Below are 13,582 nucleotides of genomic sequence, written 5' to 3' on the forward strand. Positions count from 1 at the left end.
TTTTTTCTTAGTTGTCATCAGGTTACTACACTTTTCTCTCGACCTTTATTTTGTAATATTACATTTTTTTGTCCTTTCACTACATTATTTCCTGTAATACCACTACTTAATTCTCATGATATTCCTTTTTGAGGAGTACAGTACGTTTTGACTTCATTCTCGTAACATTACGACTTTTTTCTTGCAAAACTACAACTTTGTTCTTGTATTATTAGATGGATGGATTAATATTAATATCAATAATGTAATATTACATTATTGATACAAATTTTATATTTTTTGACAATTTTTTTTTGTCCCTTATTTTTCTAATGCAACTATTTTTTTCATGTAACTTTACCTCTTCATGACTTTTTACTTGTAATAACGACTTTTTTGGGAGACATTATTTTCTTAGTTATCATCAGGTTACTACACTTTTCTCTCGACCTTTATTTTGTAATATTACATTTTTTTGTCCTTTCACTACATTATTTCCTGTAATACCACTACTTAATTCTCATGATATTCCTTTTTGAGGAGTACATTTTGACTTAATTCTCGTAACATTACGACTTTGTTCTTGTATTATTAGATGGATAGTACTTTATTGATACAAATTTTATATTTTTTGACAAAAAAACTCCCTTATTTTGTCTAATGCAACAATTTTTTCATGGAACTTTTTACTGACTTAAATCACATAAATTGACATCATTCTTGTAACTCCATGCATTTTTTTACCTCTTCACAACTTATCTGGTAGTTATTTTGTGTGACAAATAGTCCATTGTTGCAGCAATCAGTGCATGCGTGTAAAGTGAGTTTGTGGTGCAGACCAAACACAATTAGTGCTCTCATGCGTCTTCGTCACTCGTCGCCCACTCCAGATGGACACCGACGTCAACAACAAAGCCAACTAAACAGCGTAACGTGGCCAAGTATTCTCCCAACACACCTGAGGTTTGTTTTATAAAACTAGTTTGTTTATTGCTCATATTGTGAGAAATAACCTGTACACACTTTCAACAGAGAGAACTTCCTGGGGGGAGAAGAAAGCTGATGCACGTCTCTAAAAATGTGTTTCCTGTCATACAGGAAGTAGGTGGACCGGGCCTCAGGAAGTGGGCGTGTCCTCCCGTCAGCGGGCTGTGTAAACACGATAGCGTTTACAAGCTCCGTGCGTGAAGTCACCACGTGACAACTCAATTGTTCCTACGCCGCCATAATACTGTACAGCCACAAGTGAAGGGGGAGGGGTCAAAGGTCAGACGGGCGGCGTGCTGTAGCGGATCTCGGCGTTGAACTTGTCGGCGAGAGGAGCGGGGGGAGGAGGGGGAGGGGGAGGCTTCTTCAGCATGTTGTGCTTCATGATGGCCTCCTCGTTGGCGTAGACGGGCGCGTCGGCGTCGTCCGAGTGGTAGCCCGACTGGTAGCCGCTCGTCTGATTGGACGACTCGGACGCCAGCGACTCTTTGCTCTTGCAGCGCAGCAGCTGACTGGCGGGCAGAGTCGAAGATTACGAACAATGAGGCGACGCTCCACTCCATCAGAGCAATTCACCTTTCGTGCTGCCACTCACCTCAAGTTGGGCGTGGTGATCAGCTGTGGATCTTTGACCTCTGGAGAACAGTCCATGTGAGCCCCCTGCAGGAAGACACCAAAATATGACCTTATAGATGATCTTTGACCTGTGTTTTTGCTCCTTAAAAACAACATAGTACAGTAAGTAGAGGATCTTTGACTAGGGTTTTTTTAGACTACACTCTAAAAGCAGCATAGCGCTCCTGTCATATAGAGGATCTTCGGCTAGGGTTTTTTTAGACTACTCCCTAAAAGCAGCAGAGTGCTCCTGTCATTTAGAGCAGTGGTCCCCAACTCCGGTACCGGTCCGTGGATCGATTGGTACCGGGCCGCACAAGAAATAATTTTTTTTTTTTTAAATGTAAAAAAAATAAATAAATAAATGATAATAATATTTATTTTTTTATTTTTTTATTAAATCAACATAAAAAACACAAGATACACTTACAATTAGTGCACCAACCCAAAAAACCTCCCTCCCCCATTGACACTCATTCACACAAAAGGGTTGTTTCTTTCTGTTATTAATATTCTTGTTCCTACATTATATATCAATATATATATCAATACAGTCTGCAAGGATACAGTCCGTAAGCACACATGATTGTATTTTTTATGACGAAAAAATAATAATAATAAAATAAAATTACCATAAAAAAACAACACTGCTCTCCTGTTCTATAGAGGATCTTTGAGTCGAACTTTTTAAATAAGTCCTAAAAGCAGCAGAGCGCTCCGGTCATATAGAGCAGTGGTTCTCAACCTTTTTTCAGTGATGCACCCCCTGTGAACATCTTTTTAATTCAAGTACCCCCTAATCAGAGCAAAGCATTTTTGGATGAAAAAAAAAGAGATAAAGAAGTAAAATACAGCACTATGTCATCAGTTTCTGATTTATTAAATTGTATAACAGTGCAAAATATTGCTCATTTGTTGTGGTCTTTCTTGAACTATTTGGAAAAAAAGACATAAAAATAACTAAAAACTTGTTGAAAAATAAACAAGTGATTCAATTATAAATAAAGATTTCTACACATAGAAGTAATCATCAACTTAAAGTGCCCTCTTTGGGGATTGTAATAGAGATCCATCTGGATTCATGAACTTAATTCTAAACATTTCTTCACAAAAAAATAAATCTTTAACATCAATATTTATGGAACATGTCCACAAACAATCTAGCTGTCAACACTGAATATTGCATTGTTGCATTTTCACAGTTCTTTTTGACAGACCTTTTTAAAAAATCTCACGTACCCCTTGGCATACCTTCAAGTACCCCCAGGGGTACACGTACCCCCATTTGAGAACCACTGATATAGAGGATCTTTGACTAGCATTTTTAGGGAGAAGTCCTAAAAGCGGAAGAGCGCTCCTGTCATACAGAGGATCTTTGACTTGAGTTTTTCTTGTAAAGTAAGTGTTAAATAACAACACAGCTCTGATGTTCCATAGAGGATCTTTGAGTAGAACTTTTTGGAGTAAGTCCTAAAAGCAGCAGAGCGCTCTGTCTGATTTTTTTACTTTTATTTTTATTTTTTTATTTTTTATAAAGAAATACAATCATGTGTGCTTACGGACTGTATCCCTGCAGGCTGTATTGATATACATTGATATATAGTGTATATATTGTGTTTTTATGTTGATTTAATAAAAAATAAAAAAATAAAATGAAAAAAAAATATTTTATTTTATTTTATTTTTTTCTTGTGCGGCCCGGTACCAATCGGGCCCGGTGGTTGGGGACCACTGATATAGAAGATCTTTGACTAGAGTTTTCTTTTAGAGTGCGTCCTTAAAAATGGCAGCGCTCTCCTTGTCAAATTAAAGGATCTTTGACAAGAGCATTTTGAAGTAAATCATAAAAACAGCAGATCACTTTTGCTATATAGAGGATGTTTGACAAGTGTTTTTGCAGTAATCCTGTCCTTACAAACAGCAGAGCGCTCCTCGTATAGAGGATCTTTGACTGTTTTTAAAGACAGGATCTACAGCAAAATTACTATTACTAATTATTATTTTTGCTGTAGCTTCTGTCTTAACAAACAACAGAGCACTCCTCGTATAGAGGATCTTTGACTAGCATTTTTAGGGAGAAGTCCTAAAAGCGGAAGAGCGCTCCTGTCATACAGAGGATCTTTGACTTGAGTTTTTCTTGTAACGTAAGTGTTAAATAACAACACAGCTCTGATGTTCTATAGAGGATCTTTGAGTAGAACTTTTTGGAGTAAGTCCTAAAAGCAGCAGAGCGCTCTGCCATATAGAGGATCTTTGACTAGTTTTCTTTTAGAGTGCGTCCTTAAAAATGGCAGCGCTCTCCTTGTCAAATTAAAGGATCTTTGACGAGAGCATTTTGGAGTAAATGATAAAAACAGCAGATCACTTTTGTTGTATAGAGGATATTTGACAAGTGTTTTTGCAGTAATCCTGTCTTTACAAACAGCAAAGCGCTCCTCATATAGAGGATCTTTAACTAGAATCTTTGCTGTATGTCCTAAAACCAGCAAAGCTCTCCTCTCATACAGAATCTTTGACTAGCGTTTTTGCATTACAGTCCTAAAAACAGCAGTTTTAAAGGAGACCTTTGACAAGTGTTTTTGCTGTAGATCCTGTCTTTACGAACAACAGAACAGTCCTCATGTAGAGGATCTTTGACCAATATTGTTTCTGTTTTTTGGTCCTTAAAAACAAGAGAGTGCTCATATCGTATAGACAATCTTTGTTGAGTGTTTATTTGAGTAAGTCAAAAAAAGAATGTTTTTGCTGTAGCTTCTGTCTTAACAAACAACAGAGCACTCCTCGTATAGAGGATCTTTGACTAGAGTTTTTCTTTCAGAGTAAGTCTTTAAAAATGTCAGATCTCTCCTTGTCGTATGAAAGGATCTTTGACAAGGGCTTTTTGGAGTAAGTCAACAGCAGATCACTTTCGTTATATAAATTATCTTTGACTGGTAATTTTGCTGTAGATCCTGTCTTTACAAACAGTCAAAGATCCTCTATACGAGGACCGCTCTGTTGTTTGTTAAGACAGGATCTACAGCATAATTACCAGTCAAAGATCATTTATATAACAAAAGTGATCTGCTGTTGACTTACTCCAAAAAGCGTCAATCAAAGATCCTCTATATGAGTGCTCCGTTGTTTGTTAAGACATAATCTACAGCAAAAACTTTTTTTTTTTTGACTTACTCTGTTAACGTTTTTTGGTCCTTAAAAACAGCATGGCGCTCATATCGTACAGACAATCTTTGATAAGTGTTTATTTGAGCGAGTCTAAAAACTAGTGTTTTTGCTGTAGATTCTGTCTTACCAAACAACAGAGCACTCCTCATATATAGGATCTTTGAATAGCATTGTTGCTGTAGGTCCTTAAAACAGAAGAACGGTCCTGTTGCATAGAGGATTTTTGACAGGTTTTCTGGAGTAGGTTCATAAAAAAAATCGCTGCTATTTTTAAGAACCTACTGCAAAACCACTTGTCGAATAGATGATCTTGGAAGAGCGTTTTTTGTTTTGATTCGGTCTTTGACTTCTCATACAGTTTTAGATTTTTTTTTAGTTTCCTCTTTTTTACTTTACCCCTATCATGTTCTACCTTGATTCACATTTTTGTTTTATTAGAACTCTTCATGATTTTGGTATTTCCCCTTTAGCCAGAAGTAAAATCCCTCACCACTAAACTGCTGTGCTCCACAGGGATGTCGTCAAACGTCTTGATGCTGAGTCGGCACCTTTCGCTCTGCCTGCACAAGCAACAAAACCACGTTACGTCAGCGGAAGGCCTCTAAGGAATTGAACCCGAGGCACAGAATGTGCTGACCCTAGAGACAGGGCGTTGTCATAGTGAGGCTGAGCGTTCAGGGTCTCTCCACCCTGAGGCCTCCTGGGGTCAGAGGTCACTGGCGTGGACGTCACATCATTTCCTGCAGTCAGAGGGATGTAGTCCTTCCCATCCTGCAGGTGAACAACACTTTAACAGCCTAGCAAGCAAGCTGTCCAGCCACTAGGAGCATACGTGTATTTGTGGATTGCTATGATATGCGGTCATCACAGCCTATCATAGCCTACATTCACTTATTTCCTTGGCATCTTTAAGCATTCATATTGTTCTAAATATTTTCTGGTTTTGTCCTCATTTTATGACTTTTTGTTATTCTCCTTTGATTTCACTTTTCACGCTTATTTAAAAAATGTTTTTAAAAAATCATACTTTTACGTTAATCTCATAGCTTTAAAACTTCTTTATTATAGTTTCATAATTGTGTCTATTATTTTTTTTAACTTGTTTATTTTCTCAGTATTTTTTTATCTCAATTTTACATCATTTAACCCTTTTCTTGTAATATTGCGACTAATTCATTGTAACATTCCAACTCTATTCTTGCAATATTACAATTAAATTCTCCTCAATTTTGGTCATATTATTTGTAATATTTTAAAATTGTTCTTGTTAATATGACTAGAGCCTCATATTAGTCCAATTTTTTTGTATTCTAAATTATCGTAATATTTGGTCTAATATTCTTGTAAATAAAAATGAGAGAAGATGCTATTCAGGTTTTTTTGTGTTTATGGTAATAATACAATTATTGTAAGAGTATAACATTTTTCTCATCGTTATCATAACTTAAATAACTTATCTTGACTCATGGCATATTCACTTATTTTTACTATTTTATTTTTGTATTTTTACTACTTTTTTATGGTACTATTCTCACAGTCCTTTTCCGCTCCTGCTTTTATGTTATTATGACTTTATTTTCATAATACACATTTTGTCCACATACTGTACATTTACGTACATTTCATAACTTCAATGCCTTTTTTTTTGCCCTCTTTCCTTTTTCTCTGCTGTTATTTTCTTTAAGTTTTACGTGTTTTGTTTTTTACATAATTTTACGACAACGTTATTGTTGTAACATAACTTCATTTCATTTTTCATTTTCGAGAGAATGCCAAGAGTGTGCAAAACAGTATTCAGAGCAAAGGGTGGCTATTTTGAAGAAACTGGAGTACAAAACATGTTATCAGTTAGTTCCCCTTTTTTTGTTAAGTACATAACTCCACATGTGTTCATTCATAGTTTTGATGCCTTCAGTGACAATCTACAATGTAAATAGTCATGAAAATAAAGAAAACGCATTGATTGAAAAGGTGTGTCCAAACTTTTGGCCTGTACTATATATATATATATATATATATATATATATATATATATATATATATATATATATATATATATATATATATATATATATATATTCTAGTTTCTTCAAAATAGCCACCCTTTGCTCTGATTACTTTTTGCACACTCTTGGCATTCTCTCCATGAGCCTCAAGAGGTAGTCACCTGAAAGGGTTTTCACTTCACAGGTGTCATAGTTTTGATGCCTTCAGTGACAATCGACAATGTAAATAGTCATAGAATAGAAGGAGTGTCCAAAACTTTTGGTGTATGTATATATATATATATATATATATATATATTAAAAACAGTAAAGTGCTTCTGTCATGTGGAGCAGTGATTCCCAACCACTGTGCCGCAGCTCAACAATCAATAAAAAATATGATTTATTCTCTAAAAATAATATATTTTTGTTATACTGTTTATGTCAGCGTTGAATGGTGACAGGTAAAAAATGAACTTATTTATACCACTGAATAAGTATGTACAATATGTGCCTTGCCTCAGTAAAGGTTGTTAAAAACTGATATAAACGATCCATGACTTTTATAATGTGAATAAAATATTAGTGCTTCTACTTTAATTTGTTAAGTTATGACATCATTTCAGTTTGAAGCTCACCTGGCGAGCGCTGGCCTGTAGCAGGTTTCCCATATGTTCCACCAGTTCAGTAAAGGTGGGCCTGTCTGTGGGACGATCCAGCCAGCAGTCCAGCATGGTCTGGTATCTAACAACGGCCGTGGTTTATAACAGGCAACATTGTTTGGGTTCGAAATCCCGCGGATATCTTACTGGGTACTCACATCTCAGAGGTGGCGTACTCTGGAGGTCTCATTCTGGTGCCTTCTTTGAGCCTCCTGCAGAAGGACTCGTCGATGCAGACCCCGGGATATGGAGACGCTCCTGGAGACAGGACAGAAGCTTTGTTGCAGGAAGATGACTTCCAGTGGAACGTGTGTGTGTGTGTGTGTGTCTTTTGGTCTGCAATGCCGTGAGAGAAGGTACAGTGATGCTCAAGAGGAAAACTGTGACGATAGCCTTAGAGCCAGAAATAAAACGGTAGAGTCCCGGCTGATCAGTAGAAGATGGCTACAGCAACACAAGTCAATATCAATAATTAAAGAAGAAGAACATAATGTTTTGACTCGCCTCACTGTTTTCCCTAATTTGTATCTTCCTTCTAGTAATATTTCTACTCTCTTGTCACAATTTGGCGGTGTTCTTTTAACTTTAAAAGTTTGTTGTTGTTTTTTAAGTAATTTTACAACTGTTGACAGTTTCATGACTGACTGGAATAAAACGTACCGTCCTGGCTGCTCATGGCCACGGCAACAATAGTAGGTCAAATTCACAAAATTAAAAAGAAGAACATAATGTGAAGAGACTCACCTCACAGGCACACCGCAATTCTCCCGCTGCATGCCTGCATACAATTGTTTTATTTTTCCAGCAGTTCACTTCTTTTTACACTCCTCAATTAGTGATTAGATTTTTCAAATGTCATTTTAGTACTTTCGTGCAGCAGGAAATGTTAAAAAGTTACTTAAAACTCGAGCTGTCTCGATACGACATTGGTATCGTATATCGGATATTGAGCAAGAAAACAAGTATAGGATAATATCGTCTTGCATCTAAAAGCTCCCATACGAGCAGTCCTGCAGCGCGTTAACATGTGCAAAACCCGACTGCCAGGTAACATCTAAATGTCCTCCAATAAGTGCCCAAGACTAGTAGGCTAATAGAAGCTTGCAGCTACACAACAGTTGCTAAGCACACAATAGCACACAAGCTAGACATACGTAAGTGTCCTTAATTGAACAATATTGCAGTCTAAAACACAACATTTGTCAATGTAAACAAATATCAAATAAGTATAGTTATGGATAAAAAGTCTCCAAATCAGAAGCATTTTAGAAAGTATCTAGTAACAAACGTGTCCGCATCATTCAACTTACTGCGTCATGAGCTTAATTTAATTATTGTGGCCATTATGTGTCGCCAAAAAGAAATTACCACCCCAGTTCCTCTTATATAGTGCAAAAATTAATTCTTTACAGTTAATAATAAATGTAAACAAAAATAGTAAGTATACTTGTTAAATAAAACCTCTGCCTTGATTTTAATGAATACTTAGGCCTACTACACTACTGCATTTAAATGGTGGTACTTGGAGCGTCAAGTGTTTACTGAGGTTCTACTTGGTGAAAAAAAGTTTGACAACCACCGGGTTAGTGTGTTTCATATCTACCATTGTTCTCTGTTTGACTAATTTCACTTGATTAATTTAACCTCTTTAGGCCCAAGCTGTTTGTTTACATGCTTTTTTTCTTTTTCTTTGCTATTTGGGCTTATTGGACCCTAGTTAGAACAAAAACTAAAAATAATCTTTTGATATGATGTACTTAGTCCATAAGTACACAAACGTGTACTTTATGTGTAGTGACATGCTAATTTTAATTTTTACACTGTTTTTTCCAAATTCCATTGTATTTTATACTCTTCTGACACCACCAGATAGCAGTATAAGTGTCCACATAAGTGGCATAAGAACCCAATTCAGTAGTGTACACAATTTTGGAAACAAGACCTAAAAAGTTGCTGTCCACGTATGTGGCCACTAAGGCCTTTAGAGTTTAAGCCTTTTCTAACATTCTACACTACAAAAGTACCGTCGTCCCTCACCATATCATGCTTCAAACATTGCGGCTTTCAACACATCGCTAAATTTTGTTGGGATTTTTAACATTTTTTAAACATATTCTACAATCTGTTGGTCCTAAATTAGGCATTTTGTAGCATAAAAATAGCTAAATGCAGTAAAAAATATCAATACTACAGTAGTATTGGCCACTACATGACACCAAATCAATCACAGAGCACTGTTCAGTATCATGTCCACTGATTGGCTCAGCCTCAGGCAACATTACTATATAGGATTAAAAGAGTGTAAAAGGGGGGTTATTTTATGTCAAAACAAAATTAGCTGGTAGTAAACATGTTTTTTACACTATAGCTTTGAAAATACTTAATTTATAATTTATTATTCCTACTTTGCGGAGATTCATTTATCATGTCATGTCCAGAACCAATTAACATCGATAAACAAGGGATGACATTATATAGGATTTATGATATCATATTATATCAATATTGGTATCAGCCAATACGCAAGGCTCCAATATCAGTAATGTGCCGGAAGTGACAGGGTTGTGCCAGGACAGCCCTAGTTAAAACATCGCCTGGAGAGTTATTACAGGTTTTTGATGACACCGGAACAGAATATTTGTGTTTCTACGGTTGCCTATGAGGAAATTATTCAAAATTCCAACATATCGGATGCCGATCGGTGTCCAGGGAGGTATTGATTTGACCTTTAAGGCTTGGTTATATGATAGTCAGTGATCATCAGGGTTACCCAAGGAGAAGATCTCCCAGAGAAGAACCCCAAAGGACCACACGTCGCTTTGAGTAGTGTAGACTCTGTCGAAGATGGTCTCAGGAGCCATCCACTTCAGAGGTAGACGTGCCTAAAGCGAGAGAACCACCAAGCTGTCATCTCGCTTTGTTCTACCTAAAAGCCAGAGCCATCAAACCAGGAACTCACGTCTCCCTTGCGGACGTAGTCGGGGTCTTTGTAGACATCTCTCGCCAGGCCAAAGTCGCAGATCTTCACCACGTTGTTCTCGGAAAGCAGGATGTTCCTGGCTGCCAGGTCTCGGTGGATGCACTGAAGACGAACGGAAGAGATTATTGGACGGGATTCACGACGAGCAAGAGAACTTGAATTCGCAAATGTCAACCTTGCGGGAGGAGAGGAACTCCATGCCTTTGGCCACCTGGAAGCTGTAGCAGATCAGGTCCTCCATGGTCAGGTGGTCCTCGTCTGAGCTCTCTGAAAGCCCACGTGACACTCTTTAGGACTGATGAAAAAAACACGTCAAAGAAACAAGAAATCCTTCCATACCGTCCTGAGGACTGACACTGTTTCCTGGAGCGTCACTGCTGGAGCAGACGGCCGTTCCCGTGCAGATGTCCAACCGGGCGATCTTCCCCAGACCGAGATCTCCTTCAGTGACATCATCCCCTGCAGATGTCCACCTCCGACTGTCCGTTCTCTTTCTCTGCCGACCACAGAAGAATGAACATCTTCCATGCTAGCTTGTGTAAGTTCAACTGCTCGCACCTTGTATGGACTGTATTCTCCACGCTTGCTCTTCAGGTAGCTGGAGAGGTTCCCATGTTTGCAGTACTCTACAATCACCATGAGGGGACCTGGAGGGAGAAACCATATAGCTGCTACTTAAAAGCTGGGCAAATATTTTGACTCGGGGGCCACATTGAGAGAAAAAATGTGTCTGGGAGGCCAATGTGTACGTGTGTATAAATAATATTGTAGAGGTTGCCCTCCAGTGGATTCTTCGGACCACCACAGGAGAGCCCGGAATTCAGGGTATAACATTTATTTTCATAGAATCATGCAAGGCTTTAGCTTTTCAGCGAAATGTCTTTTTCCCCTGCGTCCGCTCAGCAGCACCTCCAACTCCAACTACTCGTCTCATCACGGCTGCTGCTAATAAAGGCGACAGGTGATTAGATAACAAGGCCCACCTGGGCCATCTATGCACCTGTCACTGTCTTCAAGGCCGGTCCTGGCAGACCCCGTTCCGCGGCAGGCCCGCAGGCCACGCCCCCTCCACAAATATACACACATTTAGCTGTAAAAATCTACAGTACATTATGTATGTTTGGGTCCCCTTTTTTTAAGAACACTAATCCCAAAAGTCATGTACGATAGAATTCTAAAAAAAGTTATGACAGACCACCTAAAAAACCAGAATGGAATTTTACAGTTTTTTTACTGAACGGGACACCCAAAATGTACACTAAAATAAAGAAAGTGGGATTTACAATATTAACTATGAACAATAAAACACTGAATATTAACAACATATGAACGTTGCTACTCTTTTACTTCTCAGACCAGCTCCTCCATAGTTGTGTATCTTTTACAATCAAGCAAAACACAACAAAAATGTAACAAACAGCAACATATGAATGCAAAGTGTAATAAACACCTACAATATGATATATTATCACTTTTATGCAGAAATTTGTTGTAAAAATTTGCTTCCGCATCTCTTCCCGACACATGCGTTTCGGGCTGACTTCTCCGAAAACAAACCCCGCCCACTCTGCTTTGTTCCTCGTCTGAACTGCTGTGACGTAGATTACCGTAATAACTCGTATAACACTCAAAAGCGCAGATGTCAACCATTGAAATACTTTCTGTAGTTCAAGACTTACGGTAATTTAAAAACAGCACTGCACATCATAATGGTGGCGACAGTTTTTATGTTAAAGGTCTAAAAAATTATGTAGAACATCCGGCGGGCCGGATTGAAAATCTTAATAGGCTGCATGTGGCCCCCGGGCCATATTTTGCCCAAGTCTGTGCTACTTTGATACTTGAAGGCGGTGGGCGCTATGGTGTACCTCCAGGCTTGGTGCAGGCTCCCAGCAGGTTGACCACATTAAGATGATGTCCAATGTGGATGAGAATCTTCAGTTCCGACATCAAGGCTCGGTACTCGCTGGATGTGGCTCCCTCTGTCACGCGATTGGAGGACAACACCTTCATGTACAGTACCTCATGTGTGGAGACATTGGTGGAGGAGAGCTGATACTTCACCTTTCAGCATCTTGACTGCCACGGTGGTGCAGGTGGTGGCTTTCTCGATACCAAAGGCAGCCGCTTCCACGACTTGGCCGAACGCCCCTCGTCCCAGAGGATCACCTTTGAAAAATAATATTTTTGTCTTTTTTTTAACTTATGTTGCATTTAAGATTGCTGGAAAGTCAGACAAATCAAAAGTTGGAGTTAGCATGGTTTTATCTAAAAGCATTCCACTCAAATGTGGAAAAAATGTGTTTCCCATACGCTCATTTATTTGTGCTGGCCCGCTAAGGGTACATTTGGACCGCCACTAATTGATTTGGCGTGACCTCATAAATACAATTTTAATTGGACTGTGTGTAAATGTATCTTGTTGTTACGACTTCGTACAGTAAATGATATCGTAACACGCAGAGTGTTACCAATTAAGCGACATTTAGCGAGTATTCCAACCCCTTTAGATTTTGTTTTTCAAAAAAGCGAGTGTTATTGGACACTTTGAGACTCTAACTTGAAAGCATGTAACTTTTTCTCAACAGCCACAAACCCCATTTCTAACAGGCAGCTTTGTTTTGCTTGTGATCATTAAAAAAAAAATCATGACAAGAAGCAACAGTAAAATGTCTAAACATAATTATTAGGAGTTACTTGTTTCAAACTACAAACATTTTATAAAATAAAATGTTTTAATAAAAATTATATATGCATGCATCATAGCCAATTATGCAAATGATATGATGACATCATCAACCCCAAGCAATCCTTTATGAAACCCTAGTCCTAATAAGGTAATATTCTAATTATCAATTAATTGACTTTATATTTATTTAATTTACTTATAAACAATACGTATGTCATTAATTGTATTAATGATATTAGTATTTTTATTAATGTTTAACGTTTATTTACTCATTTATTTATCTATTCACTGTTGTGTTACAAATTGAGTACAAACAAATATGTTAAAAACTGCTATGAAACAAAAAGGGTAGGATTAAATAAGCGCTGCTTCCTCCTACTCCTTTTCAGACATGCCGTAATGAAAAACTGGAAATATGTGATGTATTACATTGTAATTGTATGGATGTTCAAAATAAACTGACACCATACCCATAACCATTGTATAATACATTTTTTACTGTTGTGCTGTCTTATTTATA

General features: G+C 37.7%; 1 protein-coding gene across 5 annotated transcripts in view; it reads right to left on the bottom strand.

The window, feature by feature from the left end:
* Positions 1–966: 966 nt before the first annotated feature.
* The window catches only part of kdr (kinase insert domain receptor (a type III receptor tyrosine kinase)), a 47,283-nt gene continuing 34,667 nt past the window's right edge, over positions 967–13,582 (bottom strand). For all 5 annotated transcript variants that reach the window (XM_061978107.2, XM_061978105.2, XM_072915093.1 and 2 more), the window contains exons 18-30: positions 12,438–12,542; positions 12,242–12,355; positions 10,932–11,020; positions 10,713–10,869; positions 10,549–10,640; positions 10,353–10,475; positions 10,164–10,275; positions 7,552–7,651; positions 7,370–7,475; positions 5,384–5,517; positions 5,237–5,306; positions 1,562–1,626; positions 967–1,478 (exon numbers count right to left, since the gene is read on the bottom strand). In XM_061978107.2, the coding sequence (XP_061834091.2) occupies positions 1,247–1,478; positions 1,562–1,626; positions 5,237–5,306; positions 5,384–5,517; positions 7,370–7,475; positions 7,552–7,651; positions 10,164–10,275; positions 10,353–10,475; positions 10,549–10,640; positions 10,713–10,869; positions 10,932–11,020; positions 12,242–12,355; positions 12,438–12,542 (1,499 nt within the window). In that variant the 3' untranslated portion in view covers positions 967–1,246. The remainder of the gene's footprint in view (positions 1,479–1,561; positions 1,627–5,236; positions 5,307–5,383; positions 5,518–7,369; positions 7,476–7,551; positions 7,652–10,163; positions 10,276–10,352; positions 10,476–10,548; positions 10,641–10,712; positions 10,870–10,931; positions 11,021–12,241; positions 12,356–12,437; positions 12,543–13,582) is intronic.

This window comes from Nerophis lumbriciformis, linkage group LG18, assembly GCF_033978685.3.
Source record: "Nerophis lumbriciformis linkage group LG18, RoL_Nlum_v2.1, whole genome shotgun sequence".
NCBI classification, from domain to species: Eukaryota; Metazoa; Chordata; class Actinopteri; order Syngnathiformes; family Syngnathidae; genus Nerophis; species Nerophis lumbriciformis.